This window comes from Anabrus simplex, chromosome 2 (genome assembly GCF_040414725.1).
Source record: "Anabrus simplex isolate iqAnaSimp1 chromosome 2, ASM4041472v1, whole genome shotgun sequence".
Lineage (NCBI taxonomy): Eukaryota > Metazoa > Arthropoda > Insecta > Orthoptera > Tettigoniidae > Anabrus > Anabrus simplex.
The window spans coordinates 1,221,649,688-1,221,676,296 of NC_090266.1; the positions used below are offsets into that span (position 1 = coordinate 1,221,649,688).

At 38.5% G+C, this 26,609-nt stretch overlaps 1 protein-coding gene across 3 annotated transcripts in view; it reads right to left on the reverse strand.

The window, feature by feature from the left end:
- LOC136864813 (caspase-3) overlaps nucleotides 1-26,609 on the reverse strand; it is a 336,586-nt gene that overhangs the window by 54,801 nt on the left and 255,176 nt on the right. For all 3 annotated transcript variants that reach the window (XR_011017867.1, XM_067142239.2, XM_067142240.2), the window contains one exon: nucleotides 23,429-23,550. Coding sequence is in view for 2 of the 3 variants with exons in the window: in XM_067142239.2 (XP_066998340.1) it covers nucleotides 23,429-23,550 (122 nt within the window). In the remaining variant the exon portion in view is untranslated. The remainder of the gene's footprint in view (nucleotides 1-23,428; nucleotides 23,551-26,609) is intronic.

The window sequence follows — 26,609 nt, forward strand, 5'->3', positions numbered from 1 at the left end:
AGGCAAATGCTGGGGCTGTACCTTAATTAAGGCCTAGGCCGCTTCCTTCCCACTCCTAGCTCTTTCCTGCCACATCGTTGCCATAAGACCTATCTGTGTTGGTGTGACGTTAAGCAACTTGTTAAAAAATATAAATAAATAAATAAATAAATAAATAAATAAATAAATAAATAAATAAATAAATAAATAAATAAATAAATAAATAAATATAAATAAATAAATAAATAAATAAATAAATAAATAAATAAATAAATAAATAAATAAATAAATAAATTCTGACACGCTAGCTTTTACAATGCTCTTACAATTTCGGTAATACGTTTTAAAGTCGACAGATTATATAGGATATACTTACCGTATTTACTTGGGTATTAGACCCCAATTTCCCCCCACTTTTATGGCTAAAAGAAGTAAAGGGGGTCCAATATGCGATAACCTCAAATTTTGTTCCGTGAACACGACTTCTAGGCTATAAAGAGCTATAAACAGTACATGTAAACATTCTACACTATTCTTTAACAAACCTATGAATGTACTTGAGTTATACTGGCTATTTTCATTCGAAGGCAGTATTTCTAAATGTAAAAAGACATTAAATGGTGAACATGACTGTTAGGCCTATATATAAAGTAAATATAGTCAGCTTTAGTTATTCATATCACGTCATTCATTTCATCTCATTAATTTCTTTGATGAGGCTAACGACAGGAAGAGCACACAGATGTAAAAACTCGCTACGAAGTTTCGTTTCACTTCATACTTGACCCCGTCTTGTGTAGTTTGTGCGGGATTTCTGGAGCGTACACCAGCATCGACAGCATCCCATAAATGCTCGACTGGATTAAGATCAGGAGACCAGGAGAGCCAATCCATGGTCAAAACTTCACTGGAGTGCTCCTCCAACTACCTGCATGCCACCACAGAGCAGTGAAGTGGCACATTGTCCTGTTGAAACATGGCATCTCCATCAGGGTACTCTAAGGCCAGAAAGGGATGCAGATGGTCTGAAAGATTGTCCACATAACGTGCACCTGTCAGTGCTCCCTGCAGCCGGACAATGGGGCCTCCTGGACACAACCCTGTTGACACGCAGGATCCATAGTTTCATGGGGCACACGCCACACTCTCACGTGCCCTTCAGCTCGATACAAGTGGAACCAGGATTCATCAGACCGTACCACACACCGCCTCTGTTCCAGGGTGCATTGCCGATGTTCGCGGGCCCATGCACGTCGTTGAGCTCTGTATTATTATTTATAAGTTTCATTTCAGTATTGATTGGATGCACGCATATAGACAAGAAAGATGTACCAACCTATCAATACTTTATTTATTATAAACAGATTCACATCAGTACCGGTTTTGGCCTCCTATGGCCATCATCAGCTGGTGTATTACAATATTGTAGCCATTAGATATTGGTGTATGTCACAAAGATGTTATTATGATTAGAGCATCCGGATGTCTAATGGAGTTAAAGAGAAAATGTGTTGTGATAATGTTTTGTCTATATGGGGTGAAAATAGTATCTATTACCAATGTGGCATGGAAATGCTATAGTAAGCTAAAACTTATTGCGTATACATTAAACATAATGAACACATTAAACATATTAAAATACATGAAACATAGTATAAAACCCTTCATAAGTTTAAAAACTCTCAAATGTAAGGTACATATATGTTAAAACACTTGTTAAAATCTGAGAGTTCTTGTTCTGTGGAGTTCTTTCTTCAAGCTTCCTTGTAATTCTTGCACCTCTGTGTCTACGTTGATTTGGTTGCATAAAATGATCTTTGAAAATGTTCTATTTGATTAATATATGTCATGTCTGCTCGTGGCAAAAACCCTTGTCGTAAAATTTTCAGTTACTGTTGTGGTTCAACTGTTGATATATTTTGGTGAATTTTAAGGCAGACTCTGAAGTCTTGAGTTTTAAATTTGATTAAAAAGAATTGTTGGTAGTGACCTCTCTCTCGTCTGTATTCGAGTGTGGATATTGCTGTTATCTGTAAAGATAAACTAGTATAAGTACGAGTTTGAAGGAATGCCTGAGGTTGTGTGTGGAGGCGAGATGGATATTTACTGCTGCTGTTGTCGAGGTCGTGCGGCGTTGTGTTTGAGAGCTTGCTGTGTGCTACTGCGAGTACGTCTGGGACTTATGTTAGCTTTGGTGAGGGGTATGGGTGGAGGGGTAGGAGGAGTGGCTTATTGTAAGGGTAGGGGTGGGATTGGGCTTGTGATTCATCGGTCTTTTGAGGCGTGCTATGTTCTGTTTGTTTACAATTTTAAGATAGTCATTTTTTAATGCAGGAATGGCTTTATCAAAGATGATGCTGGTTTTCTCTGTAATGTCATTAATATTGTGATTAGGATTGGCGTATTGGTCCAGAGAAATATAGAAATCTTCGGTCATGTTGAGCAGGGAGCCCTTAGAATTTATGTTTAATATTGTCATATCGTTATTGATGAAAAATGGTTATGTTTTACTGTGTTTATATGGTCGTTGTAGTGGATGGCAAAGTTTCTGCCTGTACGTCCAATATAACTTGTGTCACAGTTGTTGCATTTGATACGGTAAGCTCCTAATTGATTATATTTATTGTTATTGCCTTGACTGTCCTGGTGTCGTGTATGGTGTTGGTGCTGTTGTGTGTGGTTTTAAATGTTATTTCCAGGTTGTGCTTCTTGAAAATATTAGTTATAGTGTATATGTGGGCATTATTGAAGGTAAATAAGGCGTAATCTTTCTTGGGTTTGTCAATTTTTGTTAATTTGGTTTTAGGTTGGGATTTTATCTTGTGGATGATTTTGTTGACCATTTCTTCGCTGTATCCGTTATGTTTGCCTATGTCACGGATTAATTTTAATTTGTTATTTAGATCTTCTGTTGTCATTGGAATATTAAAGGCTTTGTATATCATGCTGTAATAGGCTGCCCTTTTATGTGTGTTGGGATGAATAGAATTGACTTTTATGGTATTGATAGGTGAAACATCTTTCTTGTCTATATACGTGCATCTAATCAATACGGAAATGAAATTTATAATGATATGAAAGCCAACCAGGCAAAACATAACGCATTCAAATACCGAAACCTGAAAATAAAACTAATGAACGCAACTAAAAGCATTGCCTTTTTGAAGGAATGACTTTCAAACAACTTAACACCGAAATTTCTCCAAAAATACAATAACAAACATAGACGAACCGTTCAGACACGCAAAACACAAAGCAGAACTAATAAAATCTGGTTAGAAGAAGAGATTAAATTCCTATATCGCAAGAAACAACACCTCAATAATGAACTATACTCAATACATCTCAAGGCATCCCATGAACTCGAGAATTTATGATCAATCTGTCCAATATTCTCGGGTGATTTAGAATTGACAGAATAATAGCATTAAAATTTATTTAATTAGTTTTGTTTTATGGATGATTATACTGATTATGTTGATTGTATACTTAGATAACTTATATAGAGCACAACATAGGGCGCATAGCTACTGGAATTACTTTCAACAGATTTCAAAAGTTAAAACAGAAGATTTAGCCATCAAGAAACAGAACACACTAAACAAGAAACTGGACACACTGAAACAACAAAGTAAACCAAAACTACCAACCATAATCCAACACAAAGATGCTTCCCATTCCAACAAGGATTCCCAACACAAATTCCATCCACCCATAAAAAAATCTCACACAGACCGCATTTGACGATATAGAGACGGCTATGTTGAGCAAGGGACCCAAACATAACTGGGGTAACATATCATCCTATCAAAATATCATAACTACCATTACCGAAACAGAACTTGCTTTACAGAAAATCCCATACGATATACGAGATGAAGATAGACACAAAATCAGTAAAAAATCCTGCAGTACATAAATAACATTCACAATAATAACCTAAACATTAATACCACCAATAAAACGCACTTAAAACTCCGCCAGTGCCGGTCCCAAGCCCGGGGCTTCATCTCGCAAGTGATGAGGAAGGAGGAGGGGGAGGAGTAACACCTTGTAAAACAACCAGGGTTCATCTGGTTCCAGATGATAGCACCCTGTAAGGGCCCCTGTCTTAGTTACAGATGAAGAAGGCGACCAACAGCTTTCACAGAAATAGAATACATAACCTCAACGGTGTTGAAGGTGAAGAATCTTCTACTCCTGACAATTGAGCTACAATTCAGACACATCTACTGGAAAGGAGCAACCTTAAGGCTTACAACTTTAGTGGTATCTTGAGCTGACCCCGGTCGGCTCCCCCAACTCCCATTAACTCGCATGATGGAAACATTTCTTACGGAAACTACTCCAGGTGACAGCCTCAAGAGGAAATCCACCACTGCTACAAGCAGTGTACTTGGGCCATCGGATTCTGGAGAGCCCAAACCACCATGCATAGATGAGTCAGAGCATCTAGGAAACCCATTGTCATCACATGCATCCAAACTGAATACACCAAAATTAAGACCTAAACGGACACTTTTTTGGCACGCTGAACATAAATTTACTCCTAAAAACAGGAAAACTTAAACAACTTACAGACGTAATGGACCAGCAAAATATTCTGATCATGGCACTTCAAGAAACAAGATTCACGGATGACATCGCGATGGAATCAAGCAACTATAGAATCCTGAAAGGCAAGGTTGGCATAAGGATCATGAAGAACATACCACACTTAGGAACAACATTTGTAATCAATAAAAAGATTCTAAATTCAGTTATAGACTTCCAGTCTCCAAACAGAAGGCTCTCACTACTAACCATTAAGTGTGCAAAGAAAATATACACCCTCATTAATGCTCATGCGCCAATTAATGACGACAATCAAACTAACCCACAAAAGGTTGATAACTTTTGGAAAGAATTAGAATTGGTGACATCAACAATTCCTCATAATCATGTGAAAATACTACTTGGGGATTTCAACGCACAGGTAGGATGAGAAAAATTCTACAAGAGAAAAGTGGGGGATTTCCCAGCTCATAGAAGAACCAACAGAAATGGGCAAAGACTTATGGAGTTCTGTAGGAACTTTATTTTGAAACTGATGTCCACTCATTTCAAGAAGCTTCCTAGGAAACAAACGACGTGGGCATCACCAAACAAACTATTAGGAGAATATCAATTGGGCCGATGACCTTCGATGTTAGGCCCCTTAAAACAACAAGCATCATCATCATCATCGAGAATATCAAATTGATAACGTTGCAATCTCCCACAGAAGTCAAAAAGAAATCAAAATCAAAATCTCTTTATTTGCAAATGAGGTGCCTACCTCGGTGGCAAATGGTACACTAAAATTCATTATTGTCAAGCACTAAATTTTAAATTAACAGGAGACGAAGAAAATTTTCCTAGAATACAATATTATACAATTTACGCTAATCATTTTTCTATTAAACACACACATCATCCTTAATAAATTTATATTGTTTACAAAATTCTACTTATATCTTACAAACATAGTCAACTCATATACAGTACGGTATGTGAAATTACTTCTAATAATACTATAAAATACTATGAATTTATTTACATATTTATATTTTACCCATTTTGGAACCTAAGTAGCATAACGACCTGCTGCGTCTTAACCAGAGCCCCTTTTGCCACCACTTTTCAGAGTTCCTGAAGGGCCTTCACAGCTACCGTAGCGGTCCCAGGGCCCTCGAAGTCCCCACTGTACTTCACCCCTACAGGCAGTCCCCTACTTTGGCTGTCCAAACTCCTTAGACCAGGGGATGGAATTAATTTATTCACACACATTTTTTTAAATTTACAATAACCTGCACTGGTCGAATGCCCTCTAACACTTCATTTATTTTCTCTGTTGCTGTTTATTCTCTTCTTGAATATCTGTACAGATTTTGGAAAAGGATCAAACACTACCCCTGGTAAACTGTTCCACTCCTTCACACCCTTCCCAATGAATGAAAATTTACCCCAATCGCTTCTGCTAAAATTCCTTCTAATTTTATATTTGTGGTCAGTCCTGCCGATATAATTATTTTCCAACTGAAGCCTCTCACGGATATCTCCCCATGCTTCTCCTGTATAGGCTCTATATAATCCTGTAAGTCTAGTTTTCTCCCTTCTCTTACTTAAAGTTTCCCACCTAAGTTCCTTTAACATTTCTGATACACTACTCTTTCTCCTGAAATCCCCTGTTACAAATCTTGCTGCTTTCCTCTGCACACCATCTAGTTCTTTTATTAGGTATTCTTGGTGAGGATCCCAAACACTGTTTGCATATTCCAATAATGGACAAACTATACTTATGTAACTTTTTTCTTTTATTTCTTTGTTGCATCCTTTAAGTAGCCTCATTATGACATGTAACGATCTGTATGCTTTCCCAACAATGTCATCAACATGACCCTTCCAGTGCAAATTACTTTCAAATCTCACACCTAAGTATTTGCATTTGCCATCTTTTGTGATAACTACCTCATCCAAAGTATATTCAAATTCAGTTTTAAAGCTCCTGTTTGTAAATGTTGTAACAGTTGATTTGCCTCCATTAATCTTCATATTATTTTCTTCAACCCATTCTTGGATACTCTCAAGATCCCTTTGTAATTCTGAACAATCCTCAATGTTATTTATTTCCCTATAAACAATTATGTCATCTGCATACAATCTTATTTTTGATGTTATATTGTTCCCTAAATCGTTTGAGTATATTAAGAAAAGTAACGGACCGATTATACTACCCTGTGCAATTCCCTTCCAAACTTTCTCTTCCTGTGATATATTATTTCCTACTTTGACTTTCTGAACCCTTGAATTTAGAAATGTTCTTATCCAACGTATAACCCTTACGTCCAATTCTATTCCCTGCAATTTCTTTCATAATATTCCATGTTCCACTCTATCAAAGGCTTTGGAAAGATCTATGGCTATGCAATCTAACTGGCCTCCTGAATCTAACTGATCTGATATGTCCTGCTGAAATCCCACCAGTTGTGCCTCGCAAGAAAATTTCTTTCTAAATCCATACTGGCTCCTCATGAACCAATTTTTATCATCACATATCCCTCTGATGTACTTTGCTATTAAACTCTCCAGTATTTTACAAACTATACTGGTCAGGCTGATTGGTCTGTAGTTCTCTGGTTTCCTTTTATCACCCTTTCCTTTATAAATTGGTATTATTATAGATTCCTTCCATTCCTTTGGTATTACACTATTATTTATGATATAGTCAAAGAGAAATTTTAAATAAGGCACTATATACCACCCCATTGTCTTTAATACCTCCCCAGTAATTTGATCACTTCCTGCTGCTTTTCCTTGCTGAAGCAGTTGGATTTCTCTGAAAATATCTTCATTCGTGAATGAGAAGCTTCTTGTTTCCCTCTGTGTCTCTCCCTCTCTATCTTCTGTTACGGTTTCCAAGTTCTGACAATCTTCTACTGAATCTCTGAATTCCCTACTAAAGAGGTTTGCTTTCTCAGTATCTGTTAAATAGTGTTCACCCCCTTCTCCCACCATTGTAGGAATTTGTATTCCTTTTCCTTTTTGATTTCTAATATATGAATACAGCTTTTTCCATTTCCCTTTGTGGTCATTACCCTCTTGAAGAATGCCCTTCATATACTTCTCTTTTGCTTCCTTTTTCACTCTATTCAGTTCCCTCATTAGCTGTTTTCTAGTTTCTCTATTCTCCCTACCTTCTTTGATTTTCCTGTTTACTATTCTAAATTTTCTTTTTAATTTTCTTATTTCGCTTGTATAATAAACAGGGTCTGAGGTCATTTTACCCTTCTTAACACGTACAAATCTCTTCTCTCCTTCCCAAATGATTCCTTTAAATTTAGCCCAAAGTGTATTCACATTATTCCCTTCACTTATCCAACAACTGAATTGTGATTTAAGGTAGGCCCCAAATTCATCAACTTTAGTTTTTCTGTATAATTTCTTGTCTTTTGTAATCCTCTTATTAAGCATTTTTGGTACGAGTCCTACATCCATTATTACAGCCTTATGGTCACCTATTCCTTCAATTACCTCAGTTTTATCAACAATTTCCCATGGTTTAACCAAGAATACATCTAGCAAGTTATTGAGACGAGTTGGTTCTTGTACTACTTGTGTAAGTCCTCCCTCCCAAATTAACTTATTTGCCAGTTTCTGTTCATGGGCTTCACTTGCAGCTCCATTCCATTCAACTTCAGGCAAGTTTGGATCTCCCCCAATTATTACCGTATCATTATTGTTTTTATGAGTATAATCTATTATTTCCTCAAATATTTCCATGTCTCTTTCCTCTCTTCCAGGCCTATATGTTCCTATAATTCCCACCTCCTTCATATTATCACAAACTAATTTTATCCCTAATATTTCATCCCTTTCATCAGTAAACCATTCATGTGAACAATAAGTTTCCTTCACCAGAATAAATACTCCTCCTCCCTTTTTATCTCCTCGGTCTCTACGATAGACTGTATACCCTTCTGGAAATACTTCTGTATTACCCACCCCTTCTCTCAACCACGATTCCACTCCTATCACCACATCCGTCTCATAAGATTCCATCAATGTACCGAATTTTAATTGTTTATTTACTACACTCTGACAGTTTACCAAGAGCAATTTCAGACCTCCTTCCTCCCTAAAACTTGACTGTTGCAATTGGGTAACGTTTGACTCATGAGTTGAGAACGTCCCTGGAACCCAGATCCTTGTACATAGATCTTGATTTTTCTGGCAAGTTTCCCTGTATGTGCCAGTTTAGTGGTATGGGTTTTCTTAAGTACAGATTAGTATGCAAATCTCTGTTGATAATTGTAGCAATTTGTCTACAGAGAGTTGCTTTTCCATTACCATTTAGATGTAACCCATGTCTAGTGAACATTTGCCTGCCAAGACCTAAAGTATCTACTACATAGACATTTCTGAAACTCTTACTTAATCTCTTGATTTTTATATTTACATCATGTACAGCTTTGTTCTCACATGAGTCCTCTAAAAGGTCATACCTGGGTGGCACATTAACTACAATTACTTTTGAGTCAGGTAGTTTGGAAATCTTACCTCTGAGAGTCGTAATTAGTTCCTCACCTTCATTTGCAGCAATGTCATTTGTACCACTCACAATCACCACATAATTGTCCTTCTCTAACACAGGATCACAACTTGAAAGGACGTCTTCAGTTTTGGCACCTGGTTTTATTAGTCCTAAAACCTCAGTTTCTGGATTCTGCAGCTCATCCTTGATGCCTTCTGCCATACCCCGCCCTTGACTGTCTGCGTAGAGATGAATCTTTGGCGATCTTGACTTTCGGTTGGTTTTCTTCTTCTGTAGCTTACCTCCACTGGATTTAAAATTATTTGGAAAACTTGGTGTGTCTTCTTCTGGAACTTGCTGCAATAACTGAAATCTATTTTGGCACTGCAAAGAGTTCTTTCCCGGTTTTAAGTTGTACGTATTTCTCCCATATGTTTAACATTAGGCCTAAAATGGCTACGCGTCACTTCCGTCCACGGCGATCTTTCTTCTCCAATGTCTTCTTTATCTTCCAGTTTCTTTATTCTGTCCTTTAAGCTTTCATTTTCATGTTTCAGAGCACGTAAGTCTTCTTGTAGTACTCCTAAAATCTTAATTATAGTTTCGTAAGTCTCTCTTTCTTGTTGTTCTGCCTCACTATCAGTTTGTTTACACTCGGGACACAGCCACTCACTTTCTTCAATATCAGTCCTATTTACAATATTTGCACAACGAAAATGGTACCATTCATCACACTTACAACACAGAATCCCATTTTTAACTACTCTTCTGCATTTGCCACATTTTTCACTGCATCTCACACCATTATCTACTACGGATATCACAGACTCACACTCTGTAGTCGCTATCTTGCAACAGGCAATCATGAATGTTAAAGTTAAGAAAGGAGCCAACATAGAAACAGATCACTATTTAACAATCATCAAGATCAAGTTTATTCCCACCAGCAAGAAGAAACGCACAAACAACAGATTACTAAGATTCGACACTCAAAAGCTAAAACAGAACAGAACAGCAACAAGTACCAAGAACTGATGAACATTGAAACAACTGATTGGAAGCAAATTCAGCAGACCATGATAGAAGAAGCCAAAGAAACAGCATTGCTCAAGAAATCACACAAACATCCATGGTGGAATGAAAGATGTGAACAGGCAATATCACTCAGACCACAAAGATGGAAGAAATAGTACTCATCAAAGAAAGAGGAAGATTACAACAGCTTCAAAGAACAAAGAAAATCAACTGCAAAAATCATAAGAAAAATGAAAATTCGAGAAAGAAGAACTGGCTGCAATAGAACAAAACTTCCAAAAGAATAACACAAGGGACTTTTACAAGACATTTAAGAGGAGCCTTTCTAAATACCAACCACCGAGCTTGTGTTTCATGAAAGAGGATGGCACCATTGCAACAAACAGTGAAGAAGATTGCCAACTGTTAGCAGAATACTTCAAACAGCTACTTTAACTGCCCAGTGTCAGAGGAGAAGCTCGCCACAGAACATACACACAGAACCCAGACTCAACACCGCCAGATGAAACAGAAATCACAAATCTAAACAAGAACCTTAAGAACAACAAAGCAGCTGGTGAAGACTCAATAACGAGTCAACTACGGAAACATGCGAGCCCCCAAATGATCAAGAACCTATGCCAGTTAATACAAGAAATCTGGAACACTTGTAAGATTCCCGATGATTGGAAATTAGCCTTAATACACCCAGTACACAAGAAAGGGGACAGAACAGATGTCAGCAATTACAGAGGCATCTCACTCATTCAAGAGACATACAAAATACTATCTATGGCACTGCTATCAAGATTAAAACAACAAGTTGAACACAAAATCGGCGAATACCAGGGAGGCTATCGGAAGTGATGATCGTGTGTGGAACAAATTTGGAACCTCAAGACAATACTGAAGGACAGAGTTGCCATGGGCAAGAAGTATGTAGCAGTTTTTGTTGACTTTCGAAAAGCATATGATTCAGTTGATAGGAGCACATTGTTTAACATCCTTAGAGAAATGGGTACAGATAACAAGACATTACAGCTAATAAAGGAGACCTTAATAAACACATACTCAAAGGTTAAGTTTATGGGAGAGGTATCTGAACCCTTTGAAATCAAGTCAGGCGTAAGGCGAGGAGATTGCCTATCCCCACTGCTGTTCAATCGTGTCTTGGATAAGATCATCAAAGAATGGGAAAAAGAACTCACAGAAAAAGGCATTAAAGACCAAATAAGGATAGGATACAAGAAAGAGAACATCATTATCAATTGCTTAGTATTTGCTGACGATCTTGTACTGTTATCAGAAAATACTGAATCGGTGATAATACAAGTTAACACTTTAAAAGAGGTAGCAATGAAAACTGGCCTGCAGACATCATTTTAAAAGACACATTTCATGACCAACATTAAAGAAGCCCCAAGATACATAGTAACAACAAACACTGATGAGATAAATAAAGTTGTAAAATTCAAATACCTTGGTAAGATAATACAACCTAATGGGCTTGATAAAGAAGCAAACCGCGAGAGAGCCAGAAAAATGGAGCTTGCATTCCACCTTACAAAAAACACATACAACAAGAAAGCGATCTCTGTTAGGACAAAACTACGCCACTATCAGGCAGCAATTCAACCAGAGTGCTTGTATGCTTCAGAATGACTAGGATTAACAACCAGGAAAGACATTGAAGAAATTGAGAAGAAGGAAAGAAAGATTTTAAGAAAAATCCCCAGTCGAAAGAAATGTACTGACACATATCGATTACGCAGTAACAAATAAATATATAAAACATGCAGTAGGGTTTCAGATGCCATTCAAAAGCGAAGAGTTAAATTTTTTGGACAAATTTCAAGAATGCCTGATGACAGACTTGCCAAGAAAATCTTTAACCACTTCAATAAGCCCAATAGGAAAGGCAGCTCTTATGAACAATGGTTTGTTAACACGAAGAAGGATTTGCAAGAAATGAACATCACACATCAAGACATCCGCAATAGAACCACCTTCAGAAAAAAGCTACACTCATTTAAGGGTTTCCTAGAGCCAGAAACAGCGACCAAGAAGAAATAACAATGGACGGCTGAAAGGAAAGAAGCAGCAAGCAGGATGATGATGATGATGATGATGATGATGATGATGATGATGATGCTTGCTGTTTAAAGGGGCCTAACATCAAGGTCATCGGCCCCTAATGGTACGAAATGATACGAAATGGAATGACAAATTAAAAGTCCAAAATTCTCCACTGACCAGAATTCAAAACGTGAGGACGAAGAATGAATGGATGGAGATGAATTTAAAACAATCAGTGGATGCGACCCGCAATGCCTTACATTCACAGATTCTGACGTAAAACAAAATGATTACCGAACAAGGGACTGCTGCTATAGCATAACATTGAATCGATGATGCTTGCAGTCTAAAGGGGGTCCAAAATCCAAGTTATCGGCCCCTCATAACGGTACTTATCGCTAGGAATGTAGAACCATGGTATTTGTCATGCTGCGGTACTAATCAAAAGTAGCAGAAACTCACGGTATTCCACATATTATGGTACTACTCACAGGTTATGAAATTCGACATATACTACAGACCTATGGTTTTTCTCACATTGCGGCGCCATTTACAGGCAACGCAACCCTATGGTGTTCAGCATATAATAGTACTAACCACAGAGACCTTCCCCTATCCCGTGGTGTTCTTCATATAGTGGGTACTAGTCACAGGTACTGCAAAAGCCGACCGCACGGTGCTCCTGTGTGCTACTAATCACAAACCTATTTGGTACCTAATATAGTGGTACTACGCACAAGTAAAAGCGACCCATGATTTTCTCCGCGTGGTGGTACTAATCACAAGTAGTTTCATGGTTGAAAGACAATCATCCCTTAGTCGCCCCTTTTAGTCGCCTCTTACGACAGGCAGGGGATACCGTGGGTGTATTCTTCGTCTGCGTCCCCCACCCACAGGGGGTTGTGAGTTTGGTTTGCGAGAGGTGTTTTATTTCCCTCAAGTCCGCCGGCAAGCCGGTTAGGACCCCCCCCCCCTATCCGCCACCTGGGATGCGCCACGTGGGAGTATCACCTCTCCCCCTGCTACGCCAGTGTAGTAGGTTCGAGGAGCAGGAGGATGAAGGAGTACTGGCCCCAAAGAAAATTTAAATCATGAGGAGTTATTTACGTACTCCACAACTGGCCAAAATCGATAAAAGAAGAAGAAACCACATTTAAACAAACTCAAAAACAAAATAAAAGGGACAATCTACTAATAACAAAAGCCGACAAAGGCAACACTACGGTCATTATGGATAAGAATGAATACATAACAAAGACTAAAGAATGTTTTCAAGATAACACCTTTTCAATCAAATGCAGAGATCCAACCATCAACATACAGAGGAACTTAAAAAATCTACTCAAGAATACACACTTTCTTCTCACTGAAACAGAATCTGCAAAACTCATAAACAATGAACCCTCAATTACCAACCGAAAAAGCCTACCCTAAAATACACAAAGAAAATGTACCCATGAGACCGATTATAAAATATAGCGCCAGTCCAATCTATAAACTATCGCAGTTCATTCAAAAATTTTTCAAAATGCATTATTCATTTTTAGCAAACAAAACAATACAAAACTCAATAGATTTTTGCAACAGAACCAAAGAATTACAAATCGAACAACACCATACCATTGCTTCATTTGACATAACAAACATGTATCCTAACATTTCTATCAAACAAACAATCAAAATAATAGAATCCAATTTAAAAAACCACAGTAACTTGAGCACCTTAGAAATAGATGAATTCATGAATCTACTTGAATTTGCCATAAACAATAACTACTTCAGATTTCATGATACCATATACCAGCAACAAGGCCTACCCATGGGATCTCCTGCCTCTGGAATATTAGCAGAAATCTATATAGACTACCCAGAACATATGTCAATCAATAAAATAGATAATATATACTTTTGGTGCAGATTTGTCGATGACATCTTTGTAATCATAGATAATAGATCCACTGACGCAGGTACTATACTAGACAAACTTAACACATTGGACCCCCAGATTAAATTCACAAAAGAGACTGAAAATAACCGTACCTTAAATTACTTGCACCTGACAATAACTAGACACGACAACTACTTAACTTACAAGATCTATAGGAAACCCACACACACTTCAAATACCATAAAAATCGATTCTATTCATCCCAACACACACAAAAGGGCAGCCTATTACAGCGTGATATACAGAGCCTTTAATATTCCAATGACAACAGAAGATCTAAATAACAAATTAAAATTAATCCATGACATAGCCAAACATAACGGATACAGCAAAGAAATGGTCAACAAAATCATCCACAAAATAAAATCCCAACTTAAAACCAAATTAACAAAAATTGACAAACCCAAGAAAGATTATGCCTTATTTACCTTCAATAATACCCACATATACACTATAACTAATATTTTCAAGAAGCACAACCTGGAAATAGCATTTAAAACCACACACAACAGCACCAACACCATACACAACACCAGGACAGTCAACAATAACAATGAATATAACCAATTAGGAGTTTACCGTATCAAATGCAACAACTGCGACACAAGTTATATTGGACGTACAGGCAGAAACTTCGCCATCTACTACAACGACCATATAAACACAGTAAAACATACCAATTTTTAATCAATAATGATATGACAATATTAAACATAAATTCTAAGGGCCCCCTGCCCAACATAACCGAAGATTTCTATATTTCTCTGGACCAATACGCCAATCCTAATCACAATATTAATGACATTACAGAAAAAACCAGCATCATCTTTGATAAAGACATTCCTGCATTAAAAAATGACTATCTTAAAATTGTAAACAAACAGAACATAGCACGCCTTAAAAGACCGACGAATCACAAGCCCAATCCAACCCCTACCCTTACAATAAGCCACTCCTCCTACCCCTCCACCCATACCCCTCACCACAGCTAACATAAGTCCCAGACGTACTCGCAGTAGCACACAGCAAGCTCTCAAACACAACGCCGCATGACCTCGACAACAACAGCAGTAAATATCCATCTCGCCTCCACACACAACCTCAGGCGTTCCTTCAAACTCGTACTTATACTAGTTTATCTTTACAGATAACAGCAATATCCACACACGAATAAAGACAAAAGAGAGGTCGCTACCAACAATTCTTTTTAATCAAATTTAAAACTCAAAACTTCCGAGTCTGCCTTAAAATTCACCAAAATATATCAACAGTTGAACCACAACAGTAACTGAAAATTTTACGACAAGAGTTTTTGCCACGAGCAGACATGACATATGATTAATCAAGTAGAACATTTTCAAAGATCATTTTATGCAACCAAATCAACGTAGACACAGAGGTGCAAGAATTACAAGGAAGCTTGAAGAAAGAACTCCACAGAACAAGAACTCTCAAATTTTAACAAGTGTTTTAACATATACAGTAGAAGTCCGCTATAGCGAGTACGGCATATAACGAGAATTTCGTTATAGCGACGACTTTTTTCTGTACCTTCAAAATTCCTATATTAAACTGTGTATCGCCCTTCGCTTACAGCGAGCACCCTATCACTGGCGCATCCGTTATTACGAGCGATTAAGCGCGCGCGATTTTTTCCGTTACCGATATTTATGCACCCCAGCGATGATACTGCATGTGATCGATTACCTTCGGCATCGTTTCCTAGTGATTTCTCTCGTCGACATTCGAAGGCGATGTTGGAGTCGATTAGTAATATCCGACGACAGCTGTTCTGTAAAGAAAATTCGAAATGAAAGAGAACATATTAACAAATGCGTAAATAACGTGTCCGATAGCGGTTGTTAACTCGTTAAAAATTCAGGCTGACTAAACGACCGCTTAATTTTGAGACGACATACTGCAATTAAGTAAGAATGGGATGCACCTAGAGATATGGCAGAGTGCTTAATTGATTTCAGAGGTTAGTTCATATTTTGTCGCGTCCGGTTAAATTACGGAAAGGCTATTATGAAAATTTATAGCGAGAAAGGTATAATTTCTCTACCGGCGCTTGATGTGTGTTTTCATCATACGTATAGTACGGTTAAGTTAGGATATGTGACGCTGTTTGAATAAGAAAACTGAAACGTTTGCAACAAAATGCGATCAATCATCTTCGGTACAGTATAGTTTTCTCACTTTGTACATTTGCGAGCTCTCTCGTTGACATTCAAAGGCGTTGTTGGAGTTGGTTAGTAATACCCATCGACTGCTGTTCTCTAAAGAAAATTCAAAATGAAAGAGGATAACACGTTTTCGTAATAAATGCGTAAACAACGTGGCCAATAGCAGTTGTTAACTCGTTAAAAATAAAGACTAAGTAAACGATATCTTAATTTTAATGTTATATACGGAAATTAAGTAAGAATGTGATACACCTCAAGATATGACAGAGTACATCACTGATTTCAGAGGATATTTCATATCTTCTCGCGTCTATAGTGCTATTAAAACAATGTGCGTGTTCTGACAGTTCGCAGCACGTGGCGCCGAACAAAGGAGTGGGAGCGCTGTGTTGCCACATGATCCGGCATGAGTTACTACATCACAGTCAACAGCTCTCGTTCTGCGCTAGGCTCTGCGGAAAATAATATCCATTAACGGCGATCATGAAAGAGTTAGAAAAACGTTAAATATAGTTGCTATTATTCCAAGATGGCTCAGCAGTAATTTTATCAGCTCAAATATCGTAAGACAAACTCCTCATTCGCCTTCCTCATAGGCTTTAATGAGTCGGGTTTTGCCCGGTGTTGATAACCTGTCATGTGATGGTCCAATTACATCCACTCCCTCTCTTTCCCCTTCACCTTCTTCCCAAGGCTCCTTTTCTTTCTTTTCTTTTTCTTTCCCTATTCTAATTACTGTAGCTTGAGACATTTTAAAGCTGGTGCTGTTCTTTCTACAACTTTGTTAACGTCTATCAGTGGGCCTCCATTTTTCCCTTCAGCCTCAAAATATTCCCGTAAGGCACATACCATATCGCGAACTTGACCACGTATAGCGAAGCCATGCCTCTCCATTACGCTTGCCTTTTTTCTAGGTGAATGAATTCTAGGTCGCCCTCGGTGTTTAGCGGCGCTCTGAACGGGTTGCAACATTTTGAATTCAGTAAATGAGACGGTGTTAAAATTACACTATACTACACAATACTATAATTTACACTACACTAGAATGCCAGCCTCGATAACGATACACTTATTACCACGAACACAATAGCACTATAATATTTAGTTGATTTAAAAAACACACTATACAGACAATGATATCTCTCAAAGTAGACATTGTTAGCCCAGCCACATGTGTTACGGTATACTATATTGGCAACGTGGAACTCGGACCGAACGCCTCACGAAGCTTTCAGACAGCGGGGGTAGGAAAAGGGAGAGTGCATGCCGAGCTGGGATTGGCTGAAACGGGAGGCGTGTACCGGTTGCCATAGTAACTGCCACCTCCTACTACCACGCTGAGAGCTGTCAGAACACGCACATTGTTTTAATAGCACTATAGTTATGGCTATTTACATGCGTTTGAAATATGTTTTCATGATAGGCTACATATACGGTTAGGTCAAATGACGCTGTTTGTAGAAGAAAGCTGAGGTGTTTGCCACAGAAATCTCTGGAATGATGCCGTATTTCTCCGAATCCTTCTTTTCTCAGAATCTCGTGCGAAAACTAAAGGGTTGTTGCATTCGCGGCCTAACATGGATCCCACTGGCAACTACCTCTGTAACCACGCTGCTGCTTTTCACACGCGCACAGAACTCGTTGACAATAAACGACCGCCTCTTTACTACACATTGCTAGCAGCGACAACCGGTTGTACAGTGCCTGTGTGTTTCTCAAATCTGCAGAATGGTATCAAAACATGCGACCATGTAGCCATGGCTACTCAGTGGCAGAGTCATAACGTGTCTCTTGCCGGCAAATTTTCAACGGGTTCTAGTCGATATGATGCTAATTTTAAGTTAATGTTTATTAAACACTCAGAAATGTAGAATAATTGTGCAGCCACAAGAAAAGACGGCATAGGCCTAACTAAAATTATATATTTGGTGTTAGCGTGAAGACAAGGAGCTAAAAAAATGCGTACTGTACGAAAATGCATTCAGTGGCCGCAACAAGGACGCTTTAAAGAAGTCGAAGATGAAATTGCGAGGTATGTGCACCAAAAACGCAAGGGCGGAATGCCCATACCGTGGCGCAATAAACTCGTTCGTTGATTTTCAACGTTCGCGATTAGGCCTATACATCGCTAGCCGCTGAATTTGGCCGAACCCGACAAGCGAGATGTGCGTGTAGCGGTAACCGGTTATATCTGACGCTGCGTAAAAGTAACAGTTTTATAGACAACAAGAATAATTTTCTGATGGATCGTGGTATTAAAGAGGCGTATGGAATAGATATTGCCGGAAAATGTTCAACGAGTTCTCTTCGGTATTATGATGCCAATGTTAAGTTAATGGTCCTTAAACCCGCGGGAATAAAGAACAATTGTGCAGCCGCAAAAAAGAAAAAGAAATACGGCATGACGAAAGTCAATGTTCGGCGTCTAAAAATAGTCTAAAAATGCGTAGGCCTACTGTACAACAAAGCATTCATATGATTTTACAAACTTCTTTTTGAGCCTGATTTAAATTTTTTGGAGGAAAAAGTGGGGTTCATCTTGGATTTGGAGAAATACGGTACTATAATTTTTTCAGATGAAATTAAACATGCACTTTCACGTAGTATCGGATTACGAAAAATAACGAACAAGTAAGCCCTAGCGTGGATATCATCTGCGGAAACGCAAGTTTTGAACAAACTGATTGCCGTTCCATACTGATTTCAAAGTGCATGAAGGGTTTTCAGACTTTTAGACAAAAATCGGATATAACGACAATCCGTTATAGCGAGTAAATTTTTCGCTATTATGAATTCTCGCTATAACGGACTTCTACTGTATGTACCTTACATTTGAGTGTGTTTAAACTTATCACGGGTTTTATACTATGTTTCATGTATTTTAATATGTTTAATGTGTTCATTATGTTTAATGTATACGCAATAAGTTTTAGCTTGCTGTAGCATTTCAATGCCACATTGGTCATAGATACTATTTCAACCCCATATAGACAAAACATTATCACAACACATTTTCTCTTTAACCCCATTAGACATCCGGATGCTCTAATCATAATAACATCTTTGTGACATCCACCAATGTCTAATGGCTACAATATTGTAATACACCAGCTGATGATGGCCATAGGAGGCCGAAACCGGAACTGATGTGAATCTGTTTATAATAAATAAAGTATTGATAGGTGCAACATCTTTCTTGTCTATATACATTGAGCTCTGTGTCGAGGTGTCAGCAGAAGGACACGAGTTGGTCGTCGGCTGGTGAAGCCTGTGCGGTGCAGTTACCTCCTTACAGTCCTGGTAGAAATGGGTTCCTGATTCCCAACATTCAACTGGGCAGTGACCTGACTCCCAGTAGCCCGTCATGCGTCCAGTAAGGTTCTGCGGAGGCGATGTGATATCCGTTCATTAAACACCTGTGGCCTTTCCGTGCAGCAGTTTGTGAGGGTGGTAAGATTCTCCCTGCGATACTGAAGAGCGTCCCTCGACACGGTTGACCTCGGAAACCCAAATTTGAATGTAATCTCCGCAATGCTGCGACTCATGCACCCTACGCCGATGATCATCCCACGTTCAAAGTCGGTTAACTGCTGTCTGTGACAGACTGCTCAGCTACGCTCAGGGGTCATACACGGCACATTTTATAATTGGACACCCCTTCCCATGACCTTTGCCCACTCAGTGTACATACATACAGTATATTCCTGTTTTGTGCCCTCCCAGTAACATTGGTGAACTTTCTACAAAACTGGAAGGGGATATTTCTCCATAAAAAAGGCACATAATTTACCATTTTGTTACAAATATTATAAACATTATTTGTCGATAGCCTGGTTGTAAGCACAATGCATGAAACTGGGACAACAGTGCTGTTGCAGTTTTGGGGCATTATATCAATGATAATCTTAAAAGCACCATCCATGTATGCTGTCTGTGGACCACCACCAGTTTAAAATCTTTCTTGGGTTTCGATGGCTTTCTGTTTGTAGACTTCGTTTTCAGGTCTTTCTACAGAGTTTTCACTTGCTCTTCACTGCATTTACTGCCGCTCAAAGGATTGAAATCATCCGTTATTATTATCCAGAAATTTCTTACCCTACCCAGCAACTTTAAGTCAATTTTTCTTTCTTTTTGCACTTAGCATGGATTTTCATTATCTCTACTAACATGCTTTTAACTTCTTCACAAATGCTTTTCTCCCTTTTTCTGGCACACATAGACATAACTTTATCCATATGTCCCATTCCTCTACGGGGTCGTGTATGAAGTGAGATGAATCTTCGTAGCAAGTTTTTATGACCAGATGCCCTTCCTAAAGTGAACCTTATCATAGGAGTTAATGAGATGAGATGAATGAGATGATAGGTGTTAGTAGGAAGGGAGAGGGTGAAACCTGGTGCCGGCACATAGCCTACTCTTGTCGAATAGCACCAAGTGGTCTACTCAAGGCCTAACGTCCCCGTTCAATGGACGAATCACCATCAACAGCGTCACATGCCCTCACTCCATATGAGCACTGCAGAGAGGTTTGGACTTTAATCCAGGCATTTCTCTTGCAATCTAGTGATTAGAAATTGTATACCACCACCACCACCCCTAACCTGCCGGCCAACATTCTGATGGTGAAAATTTGAATGTTGGCCAGCATGATCCACAACTTTAAAGAAAAAAGCGCAACCACAGCAATACTCTGCAAGAAATGATCGCTAATTCTGTAGTAGTAACTAAAATAGTGAAGCATATTTCACCTCTCCGACATTACTCAGGGTGTAAATAACTCTTATAGTAGTTCACTTCTGTACTATGGACTTCTTTAATAGACATTACTTCCAGAGTAATACCGAATTTGCTTGTATATAACTTGCCGCCGCGTATATCTCACACACTGTATTTAACATCTGAAATTGCAGGAAAAAAATCCCCACACATAACTCGCATTAATTTCTGACAGTCATACGGTACAAACACAAAATAAAATTTGGTTATTCCGTGGACGTTCTTACATTAAATATCAGAACAGTACCAATTGCTGTGACAGTACACGAAGAAGCTGCATTTCTTTCTACCTGCAGAACGGTTGAGACTACCTGTTGTAACAAAAATACTGAACTCGCAAACACCCACCCCAAGGCCACATTCCTAGCCAGTCAGTCACACTCAGCCATCCCTTCCACTCTTCCGTCTTTGTCAATATGCTTATCGCCACCCGTCCGGTAGAGCTGATCACGTGAACTGGGAGTGTTTTCCTGTCCAGGCAGTCAAGTGATCATGGTGTAAGGTATTGTCCATCTGTTATATTGTCGAAAAGTACCAGTAATCTGTCTTCATGTTTCATTGTTATTTCTCAGTTAAGTTTTCTTGTGTAGGCCGATCTTTAAGTTATGGAGAAACGTGGTAGTTATACGGCTGGGTTTAAACTCTAAGTGATAAAATATCCTGAAGAAAATGGTAACAGAGCTGCCGGTCGAGTATTCAGTGTGACCAAGTTTAATGTTCGCTACTGGCGTAAACAGAAAGCTACGCTAGAAACAACCAACCGAACATGTAAGCCATTTAGAGGGCTGGAAGCTGGCAAGTTTCCTGAGCTGGAAGACAAGTTGGTTCATTATGTTACAGAGTTGCGAAATTATGGCTTTAGTATCTCGCACGAGATGCAACATTTCAAAGCACTCGAATTAGCGATTAAAAGAGGAATCAGCTGTTCGGATCTGAAAGTGAGCCAGGGGTAGATCCATAGATTCATGACATGAAAGGGATTGTGCCTGCGAAGGCGAACATCTCTCTGTCAGAGAATGCCAAGCGATTTCAGCGACAAAATCATAGATTTTCATCGCCATGTGATAGCAATGCGGAAGAAAAACAATTACCTCTTATCTCAAATTGGCAATACAGATCAAACCCCAATAAACTCTGACATGCCATGCAACACCACCATCAACTAGAAGGGAGAATCTGGCGTACTTGTATGTACAACTGGGTGTGAAAAACAGTGTTGCACTGTCATGCTAGCAATAACCACAGACGGAAGAAAACTGCCACCGTACGTTATTTTCAAAAGAAAAACAGTGCCTAAAGCAAAGTTTCTGAAAGGCATTCATGTACGGATTCAAGAGAAAGGATGGATGCATTACAGCTCTTGTCCAGGACTGGGTCTGTACAGTGTGGGGAGCATGGCCAGGGGCACTGCTTCGAAGCCCAGCAATGCTAGTGTGGGACAGTTTCCGCAGACACTTGGTGGAAGACACGAAGAAATGTCTTCAGGAAATGAAAACTAATCTCGTAATTCCTGAAAGACTCACACATTGTCTACAGCCCTTACAAGTTTCCGTCAACAAGCCCTTCAAGGACAACATACGTAGATTGTATGCTGAATGGATGACAGGAGGGGAGCATGATCTGACGCCAGCAGGCAAAATAAAGAGGCCGTCAGTTGAACTTGTGTGTGATTGGCTTATGCAGGCATGGGTTATGGTGTCGACAGACGTTATTGTGAAGAGTTTCCTGAAGACGGGCATCACAAATGCGTTGGATGGAAGTCAGGATGATGCAGTATGGGATTGTGACCAGAATGATGCACGCAAGAATAGCTCTGAGACTGAAGGCAGTGATGATGAATAGGGTAAGTTTGTCAGTTGTCTTGTTTCAATAGCCTAATGCAAATTATACAGGTTTTTTTGGGGGGGGAAGGAATAAAATCGCGGCATGTATCATGCACTGAAAAGGTTCACACTTATTTTTGGTCAAAAAATTGTGAGTTATATGCGAGCAAATATGGTATACTCCAAGAAGATGCAATCACCCTTATAATCCTTTCAGGAAGCCAAATATTTTAATGCATTATTAACAATTTTTAATACAAGTTCATTAAAAACAACACAAAGATCATTAATAACATGTTACTTTAAAGTCCCTGCTGGATGTGCTGAAGTTTATCATTTATCGAGACAACCTACCAAAACTTTCAACTCTGGGTTGAATTTTACTTGAATGAAATTCAACACTAAAGCGATTTTTGTTTTTTTGTTTTTTGGTTCCTCAAATTATACATAAATTTCACAAATATTATAGTACAAATACATCCAAATTACACAGTAGTATTTTCTGACAGAACAATATAATGAACTGCTTAATTTATACTCAACATCAACCAACCCAAAAAAGATAAAAGATTACCAGGCAGAGTAGCATGAGCTATCAGCATGTCTGAATGGGTACGGAGTATTCTGGTCTCAGGTGCACTATCTTCTTGTATTCTATCAGCTACCATTTTCACTCCATAGTCGCTTAGACCTCCTCTGTAACGAAACAAATTTTGGAATACAGTACATAAACCAAAATGTTTAAAATTGTCACTACAAAGGTGAATAATTCATACTCCTATTCTATTAAGCAAAAGGCTGTAACTCAAAAACTCACTGACTCTCCCCCAAAGCTGGTACAAAGTTCCATAACCTGTAATCTAAACATGGAACCATTTGCGTTCTATAACTTCAGACACACAATGGAACGTCATCTAGATTTTTGAACATACGGTCCCTCAGCTTTTCCTTCTATTGCTTATGGTGATGATGGGATAGAGAAGGAAGCGACCATGGCCTTAACTAAGGTACAGTCCTAGCCAGCATTGCCTATGTGTGAAAATGGGAAACCACAGAAAGCATCTTCAGGGCCGCCGACAGTGGGGTTCGAACCCCCATCTCCTGAATGTAAGCTGGATAGAGAGATAGATATATAAATGCCTTTATTTATGTAGTTAAGGCCATTAACCTTCTCTTACACTAAACCAATTATTATAAATTAGAATCATAATTAATACTAGATAAAGCACAATTTAACACAATCAAAATATATTATAAATAGGGAGCAGATTTTTATGTGCTAAAAATGTGAAAAATATTCACTTTTTATATGCTGAAAAACTTTAAAATATGTGATAAAAAACTGAAATTACTTCCCTTTAAATATCAGATAACTACTCACGCTCAAGAAGTAAATAAGTATAATGTTTTGTATTAGAATACGGTGCTACCAAATGTGCTCCTTAAGGCAAAATGATGTCTGTGTATGGAAACGTGCTGTATGGTATATTAATTTTTGATATTCCAGAGTAGATATTATGAATGGTTATTTTTTAAAGGTAATGATTAGTTTAAATATGGCAAAAGCAACCTATCATCTTTGAAAAAAAATAATACCAGTTCGTACTCACCCATCACACGCTGGAATATTAGTTGCTAGAAGTAGTCTCAGAATTGCAGTGAACAACAAAGGTCATCTCCAAATTGTCCATCACAAATGCATGCCGATTATCTCTAAAGAACGCCGTATACTGCGAAAACGATCGCTCCACATCACAGGAAGTCAGACGAGCATAGTTAAAGAGAGGAATGTCACCAACAATAACGCCATCAATTTCGCCAACATGAGCACCTCTAATACATTAGAAATTTGGCACATTGTTTGAAATCCTCTGTTTTTCCTGAATAAATTTTGATATTTGACCTTTAACAGACCCTGTACCTGCGAAGCCGGGTGTGAATGTAATTTATTTTCAACAGCGCACACTTCCTTCACTGTTTCGCACAACAGGTTAGTGGATTTTTCAAGTATGTCTATAGTTTTACACAAGAAGCTTAGATTGGCAGATATAAATGCCAAATCATTTTTCAAAGAGCTGTCTTTTAGTATCTTTTGAAGAATCTCAATTTACAACGCGTCGTTTTTATCTAGCACATTCACAACGGATGCAAAACTTTCGAACTTGTCTGCGTAGTATACCACAGCGTTAAGCCAGGTACCCCACCGCGCAACAATAGGCAGAGGAGGAAGCGCAAGATCCGGGTTTTTCTCTTTAAAGATCGAATCTTGAGGGTGCTTTTGCAAAGACTTATTTTCCATTAGACACTAATTTATCCACTTGAGGATACTGAGCCCGCACAGTTTCACATAACCTGTGTAGAGCATGAACAACGCAAGTTACGTGTATCATTTTCGGAAAGCTCACAGAAAGGCCTTCGGCTGCCTTTTTCATGTAAGCTGCACTGTCAGTAAGGAAAAGCAATACATGGTCGTATTTTATACCTTTTGGCCAAAGTAAGTGCATAGCTTCATTGAATAACCTAGCTACAGTGACATGGTTTGCAGCAAGCATTTCTTTACACGCTAGCAAATAAGAATGTTCGCAAGCAGTTTTGTCATTCTTCAACACACCAACTACAACATTTCCTACTTTTCTGCCACTTGAATCAGTGGTTTCGTCAATGCTCACCCACAGTTTTTCGCTATCACATACTGCCCGAATTCTCTGTAAAGTTTCTTCGTAACATTTTGGGAGATAGTTTTTCCTTAATGTGGATTCGCCTGGAGGCTAAAAATTAATGTACTTTGTTAGGAAATTTCTCAGTCCCGGATTATTTATTTTACCAAGAGGAATGTCGGCGCAAACAAATGCTCTGCACACATCTAAATAATACTGGGAATATTTAGATGGGATTGCATTTGAAGTAGCTGATTCAGCTATTAGTAATTGTCACGAACGCACACGCGAAGCAGCCGCAGTATGCTTATTTCCAGACAAATGCTGGATTACTTGAGAACGCTGATCTGCACGTACTGTTTTACCACACAGTTGGCAAAATAATACTTTTCCATCGGTAGTGAAAATGCTTTTAAATTCCACTACATATTGTTGAAGACGCGACCTTGTACTCGACTTCTCTTCTGGCATTATTTTGCAGGTTACGACACACGCATTTACGGTGAATCACTGTTTCAATAAAAAGAATAGCAGCGGACACTGAAGGAAATATTTCTTATAAATCCATACAAAATCACACGACCACGGGAATGATATATGGACCCGAACAGCTAACCTTACTCTCAGGAATGATGAAATTCCACTACCTAATGGTGGGGCAATATTCTTCCGAGTCTCCCATGTCGTAACGGAATTACGTCACCTTATCTCTCCGTGATTGCCTTTCGCTGATATTCTATAAACAAAACCCGAGAGGGCTGACTCATAAAGAGTTGGAATGACATCATGCAAGGAAACATCTTGTGCAGCAAATCAAAGCGCTGTCTAAATGTAACGACGTAGCCAGTGACCAGCAAGTTTTAGAACTTATGGAGGGAAGTCCATAAATAGCAGAAACATTCAGATACATTATGTTAAATACACTGTTAAAAACAATACCGTAATCGTAAAATGAAAATATGAGCATTGTTTTATAACACAGAAGCATTTTAAATTTTATTGATCAACAAATATTGGCGATGTATGTGCTTATTATAGATTTTCTTAAAATATGTATTTACATAAAAAAATGTGAAAATATGTGTTTTTATGTGAAAT